This window comes from Oncorhynchus mykiss, chromosome 17, assembly GCF_057628025.1.
Source record: "Oncorhynchus mykiss isolate SJ-2025 chromosome 17, ASM5762802v1, whole genome shotgun sequence".
Classification (NCBI taxonomy): domain Eukaryota; kingdom Metazoa; phylum Chordata; class Actinopteri; order Salmoniformes; family Salmonidae; genus Oncorhynchus; species Oncorhynchus mykiss.
The window spans coordinates 57,928,784-57,935,998 of NC_143038.1; the positions used below are offsets into that span (position 1 = coordinate 57,928,784).

The 7,215-nt window shown below is 40.1% G+C and overlaps 1 protein-coding gene across 1 annotated transcript; it reads left to right on the forward strand.

Annotated features, from left to right (window-relative positions):
* The first annotated feature begins 1,052 nt into the window (after nucleotides 1-1,052).
* LOC110493253 (src-like-adapter 2) lies at nucleotides 1,053-7,060 on the forward strand. The gene is made up of 5 exons (XM_090204199.1): nucleotides 1,053-1,092; nucleotides 1,220-1,319; nucleotides 5,453-5,556; nucleotides 5,742-5,913; nucleotides 6,925-7,060. The coding sequence occupies exons 1-5, from the start codon at nucleotides 1,053-1,055 to the stop codon at nucleotides 7,058-7,060; spliced, it is 552 nt and encodes a 183-aa protein (XP_090060325.1).
* The last annotated feature ends 155 nt before the right edge of the window (nucleotides 7,061-7,215 follow it).

The following is a 7,215-nucleotide window of genomic DNA, read 5'->3' on the forward strand; positions in this document are numbered from 1 at the left end:
AGCTGGTTATGGTATTTTCAGTAGGCGTATACGTTCTTGTGGTGTATTCATGACTCAAAGCTCTGATGCTGATTGCTGATAGATTACATTAGCCTAGAAAAGTAGTATGTCATTTCAGCAGAATTTTTATCTCATGTTTTTGTGCATACTATACACTTCTGCAGAAATGCGATTTTAAGGATATGAAAAATGATGTCAACCCCTCAATACACACTGTTTTGTGTCAGGATGTCAGGAACTTTGGCATCACAGAAAGCTACTAGAGACATAAAAACCTGTCCTCATCGAGTGGGCCTCTGTCTTGAGTCCTCATCTATCTACCCCCTCAGCCACAGTTGTATAGATAGAGTACTCTCCCAAGAAACGGAGCAGAGGGAGAGACACCTTCTCTTTCTCACGGATTGTGATAGGACAGGGTGTTGATGCCACACTCTCACGCTCACATACACATACACATACATTTGAATGTACAGTGTTCAGGCAGACACTGAAGACAGGACACATAACACTCATGATCTTAGTTGCAGCACTGGTTTTTGCTGAGTGTATATCAGCTACACAGAGGAGGATATAGACAGCTGTGTGTGGTGACCCACCATAATTACCCAACAGTTAAACACCAATTCAATAAGGTGAGTAAGTTTCAGTTTTTACTTTAGAACTCATTAACATACAGTACCATGGAAGCACGTTTTATTGCATTTACACTAATGAAAAGTTATTCCACTGGTAGTTATACTTCTATAAGGCCTGTGTATTGTAAAGTGTACCTGAACCCTTTATTTTGTCACAGTCAGTGTTTAGATCATAAGGACTACGTACAAGGCTCGTCATAATAATTTTTGAATGGAAACTTGTCAGATTATTGAGGAAATGATGGTTTCTTGTTGTGGTTAATTCTGTCCCTGTGTCATCTTGTTTGTGTAACCCGAATGACAAAAGAAGATAGATGACAGTACACTCCTCTCTCTCTCAGCCTAAGGAGCCATCCAGACATACAGCTAGAGAAGCAGCTGGTCATGGGGACTTGCCCGATCAAAGTATGGTCCAATATGCCAACTCTGAAGAATCCAACTGAACCTGCAATGTCAGGTAAGACTAAACACCAGCTTTTTCCATAGGTCATTTGAATTATTGATTTGTTAACTCAATTTGAAAGAATCCTCCAGCCAGCCTGAATGCTGATTGCAACTATTAAAAAACATTCTTCTTTTTTTAGACGATAACAGGCCCATGGTGGTATCCCTCTATGACATCCCCTCCCAAGGTCCCTTGGAATCCAGCATCCATATAGGGGAGAGGCTCACGGTGTTATTAGAGTAAGTGTCATACCTGCATGGAGCTGTACATGTAGTGTATGTGGTAATTTGGTTGAAAACACTGATCTCTTTAATTGCAGCGATGGGGATTTTTGGGTGGTGCGATCCACAACGACAGGCAATGAGAGTTATATCCCCAGCAACTACACTGCCAAAGTAATTAACAGGTAAGATAACTACTACTTGTTCTCACTTTTTATTTCTGACTGTCACAGCTGTTTACGATGAGTGGATGTCATGAGAGAGTGGGTATTGGAATTCATCAATAGGAAAGAGAGAGAGGTGGGGACTCCACTTAAGGGTGGGAGATTGTGTGTACACTAAAGGGGAAAGGGGATACCTAGTCAGACGTACAACTGAACTCCTTCAACTGAAATGTGTCTTCCACATTTAACCCAACCCCTCTGAATCAGAGAGGTGCGGGGGGCTGTCTTAATCGACATCCACGTCTTCGGCGCCCAGGGAACAGTGGGTTAACTGTCTTGATCAGGGGCAGAACAACAGATTATTATCTTGTCAACTCAGGGATTCGATCCAGCAACCTTCCTGCTACGCCACCATGTCTGTGTCAATAATCAGTTAATCCGACTATTCTCTCATCATTAATTTATTTAATTTGAGTAGTTATCGAATGTTGGTAGGTCATATTTCTCTATTTTTATGTTACTCCTTAATCGCTATGATAAATAGTTTTTCTTGAATGTATTTTTAACAGAGCTCAGATTTACTTTGAAGTGCAAAGTGTAGCAATACAGGTGCGTAGCAGGAAGATTGGAATCCTGTGAACCAAGAAGTTGTGAGTTCCAATCCCAGATTAGGTCATGTTGATTGCCAATTACCACATAAATGAACATACAGAATGTAATCATGTACTGTGTGTGACTAGTTTCACAGCCTTTTCCTTTGTAAAATGCCAAAAAACAATCATTTCGAGTTGATGGAACATTTGAGACAAATTGAGCAAACACATAATTTAAAGTTGACTGAATGTTTTCCTACGTTTCCTCATGTTGGAGCTAAATTTGGGAAAACTAAAAATTTTAAATTCAGGTAACACTTTAACTGAAAACTTGAGTAAACAAAAAAAATACTTAAGAATATTTAGTTGAAACAACTAGATTTTTTTTTACAGTGCAGCAGAACACTTTTTGGTTCCATGTAGAATTGTTTGGGGTTTCATGTAGAAGCCACTGTGGAAAGGGTTCTACATGGAATCGAAAAGTGTACTACCTGGAACCAAAATAGTTATTCCTGGTCCTAGAACTAAAAAGGGTTCTTCAAAGGGTGGGGACAGCCGAGTAACCTTTTTTTCTAACAGCGTAGGTGAACTGTGACTTTCTAGTGTATGTAGGCAGAGTTATTTTGTTCTCTCGCTCTCAATGACATCATCATCCCCCCTCAGTGGGGTATGATTGCAGCTGTAGTTTCAGTTGAGTTTCCTAACAGTGTGGAGAAGTGTGAAAATGTAATGTACACTCTAAAAACAAATGGTTCTATATTTTGCCAAATAAGGGTTATTTGTCTTGTAACCATAACGGATCCCTTTTTGCCGCTATACAGTGGGGCAAAAAAGTATTTAGTCAGCCACCAATTGTGCAAGTTCTCCCACTTAAAAAGATGAGAGAGGCCTGTAATGTTCATCATAGGTACACTTCAACTATGACAGACAAAATGAGAAAAAAAATCCAGAAAATCACATTGTAGGATTTTTTATGAATTTATTTGCAAATTATGGTGGAAAATAAGTATTTGGTCAATAACAAAAGTTTATCTCAATACTTTGTTATATACCCTTTGTTGGCAATGACAGAGGTCAAACGTTTTCTGTAAGTCTTCACAAGGTTTTCACACACTGTTGCTGGTATTTTGGCCCATTCCTCCATGCAGATCTCCTCTAGAGCAGTGATGTTTTGGGGCTGTTGCTGGGCAACACGGACTTTCAACTCCCTCCAAAGATTTTCTATGGGGTTGAGATCTGGAGACTGGCTAGGCCACTCCAGGACCTTGAAATGCTTCTTACGAAGCCACTCCTTCGTTGCCCGGGCGGTGTGTTGGGGATCATTGTCATGCTGAAAGACCCAGCCACGTTTCATCCTCAATGCCCTTGCTGATGGAAGGAGGTTTTCACTCAAAATCTCACGAAACATGGCCCCATTCATTCTTTCCTACACGGATCAGTCGTCCTGGTCCCTTTGCAGAAAACAGCCCCAAAGCATGATGTTTCCACCCCCATGCTTCACAGTAGGTGTTCTTTGGATGCAACTCAGCATTCGAGTTGAGTTTTTACCAAAAAGTTATATTTTGGTTTCATCTGACCATATGACATTCTCCCAATCTTCTTCTGGATCATCCAAATGCTCTCTAGCAAACTTCATACGGGCTTGGACATGTACTGGCTTAAGCAGGGGGACACGTCTGGCACTGCAGGATTTGAGTCCTTGGCGGCGTAATGTGTTACTGATGGTAGGCTTTGTTACTTTGGTCCCAGCTCTCTGCAGGTCATTCACTAGGTCCCCCCGTGTGGTTCTGGGATTTTTGCTCACCGTTCTTGTGATAATTTTGACCCCACGGGGTGAGATCTTGCGTGGAGCCCCAGATTGAGGGAGATTATCAGTGGTCTTGTATGTCTTCCATTTCCTAATAATTGCTCCCACAGTTGATTTCTTCAAACCAAGCTGCTTACCTATTGCAGATTCAGTCTTCCCAGCCTGGTGCAGGTCTACAATTTTGTTTCTGGTGTCCTTTGACAGCTCTTTGGTCTTGGCCATAGTGGAGTTTGGAGTGCGACTGTTTGAGGTTGTGGACAGGTGTCTTTTATACTGATAACAAGTTCAAACAGGTGCCATTAATACAGGTAACGAGTGGAGGACAGAGGAGCCTCTTAAAGAAGAAGTTACAGGTCTGTGAGAGCCAGAAATCGTGCTTGTTTGTGGGTGACCAAATACTTATTTTCCACCATAATTTGCAAATAAATTCATTAAAAATCCTACAATGTGATTTTTTTTCTCATTTTGTCTGTCATAGTTGAAGTGTACCTATGATGAAAATTACAGGCCTCTCTCATCTTTTTAAGTGGGATAACTTGCACAATTGGTGGCTGACTAAATACTTTTTTGCCCCACTGTATATCTATATATAGCATTTTTTAAAGGTTATATAAAGAACCATGCTCATAAGGTTCTAAATTGGACCTGTATGGTGCTATAAATGACAATTTTCTCTGGTTCTATATAGCACCAAAATAAGGTTTCCATTATGGTTACAATCCCTTTTGGGGCTATATAGAACCCTTTCTAATGGTTATTTTTAGAACCTTTATGGAGAATGGTTCTGTAAAGAACCTTTCTCAATCTCAAAGTTTCTTTGTAGATCATTTTGAAGAACCATACAGGGTTCAAGTGTAGACATTACTGTGAAATGCTTACTTACAAGCCCTTACCCAACAGTGCAGTTCAAGAGTTAAGAAAATGTTTACCAAATAAACTAAAGTAAAAAAATAATCAAAAGTAACACAATAAAATAACAATAGCAAGCGGTACCGAGTCAACGTGCAGGGGTACAGGTTAGTCAAGGTCATTTGTACATGGGGGTAGGGGTGAAGTGACTATGCATAGATAATAAACAGCGAGGAGCAGCAGTGTACAAAACAAATGGGGAGGGGGTCAATGTAAATAGCCCGGTGGCCATTTGATGAATTGTATTCTACCGTTCTCAATTCACACAAGGCCATATGTAAGTCTTTCACAAGACACCGTCACTGGCCATAGTCATGTATAACGTGTAATGGCATAACACAACAGATTAGATCAACTGGAATGACAAACACACGGTTGTACAAAGAGAGCTGTGAGCAAACCACTTATTCTAATGAGCTCCCGCCCCTTCATTTTATTTATCACTAAAAGATTTTTAAAAATTACTTTTGTGAACCACAAAGAACCATTGAATGGCTCACAGGGTTCATTATGGTTCCACATAGCACCATCACCCTTCCCAAGAACCCTATTTTCTTAGTGTGTAGGCCTACAACCGTAGGAAATTACTACTGTAGTTTCCTAGTAGTGGGAGTTTCATTGTATATTCTTCTTCTTCTGATAGTCAATATTTTAACTTTCTCATCCCGCTCTAATCAGGTGGCAGTATCATGGCATCAGCAGGTTGAATGCAGAGGAGCTGCTGCTGCTGTCACACAATCACACAGGGGCTTTCCTGATCCGAGAGAGTCAGACAAACACAGGTTAGGTGATGTTCATGGCTTTACGCTCATTTCGTTAAATTCATTTAAGTGAATGCTATGTAAAGTTTTTAAAAATGTTCCCATGAGTTATCTAAAAAAAAAAGTTGATGTAAGGACAATAACTATTGTGTGCACTTTTTCTTGACTGTAGCGTGACAAGAGTCCGGTGTTATTTTTACTCACAGAAACCTACTCCCTCTCAGTCCTTGTGAAGAAGGACTCATATCTGGCCACAGTGAAACACTACCGCATCTGTCGCCTCCAAAACGGCTGGTTCTACATCTCCCCCAGCCTCACCTTCTACTCCCTGGGCCAATTAGTGGAACACTACTCTGGTGGGTACAAGCCCATCAACAGGCTCAAATGCATTATTATTAAATATGTAGCACAGTTCATACTTTAGTATGCAAATAGGGCGGACTGTATGGTACTACTGTAGCGATCTGTTCACTAGGGTTGCAAGGGGAGGTTATATTACTGGAAACCTTCGAAGTGTAACAGTACACTAACAACATGTTTTTAATCAGATGACATCTAGTGGCCTTTTGGGGTACTTCAGATTATCACAGGTGTCTTAATTATCTCTGGCTCTCTGCGGCCTCATCACATGTAATATATAGTATATAAAATAATACATGAAGATGATTTTTGAAAAAAATATATATATATATTGACAAAGCTGTAAAACATTATCCTAAATATAAACCATCAACAGTGAATGCCATTGGTGTTTAACATGGGGGTTTACACATGAAAAATACACTAACAGTCAAAGTTTGGACACACTTACTCAATAACTTTTTACTATTTTCTACATTGTAGAATAATAGTGAAGACATCAAAACTATGAAATAACACATATGGAATCATGCAGTAACCAAACAAGTGTTAAACAAATCAAATATATTTTATATTTGAGATTCTTCGTAGTAGCCACCCTTTGCCTTGACGACAGCTTGCACACTCTTGTCAATCATAAGGAATTTTTTGGCTACAGAATGTTTTAAACATTTGGAAACGTGTCTATCCACAGAGTCAGCAGATGGGTTGTGCTGTTTACTGAGGGAGCCTTGCATCATCCAAGGCTCAAACAAAAGTACCCTGACCACCAGACCGTATCCCAAAGCTATCAGGAGGCCCACACTCAACTGGAATGACGTAGACAGGTGGGGCACATTCCTAAATCTTCCATCTATCATATTTTGTGTCCAAAGTGACCTACACACTATTTATTTCACTGTTTTTCAATATGAAATGAAATGTGATGATTTGTCTATGCAATCAATTGCACTGTATACACATTGTAAGATGATGCATTCTGATGGTAGTTAAAAGTAAATCACATGCCATATGCCTCTGTCTTTCTAGTTCAATGATCTTCAATAAGGCCAGAGTGGATTCAGAGGACTCTCTAGTGAGCGAAGGTCTGAGGGAGGCCGTCAGCTCATACCTCTATATGACAGAGGCCAGCTGCCAGAACTGTGGCAAACACTGGGATACATGAGGAAAGGGAGGACTATGAGAGTAAAATAGCCAGACATTATGCTGTCTGGTCTGCTGTTGTGTAGGTGTAATGGTACTAAGCCAGAAAGGATGAGCCTACCATTTACAACCACAATGAAAAAAATGAAAACTACAAGCACAATCAATGTTTTGATG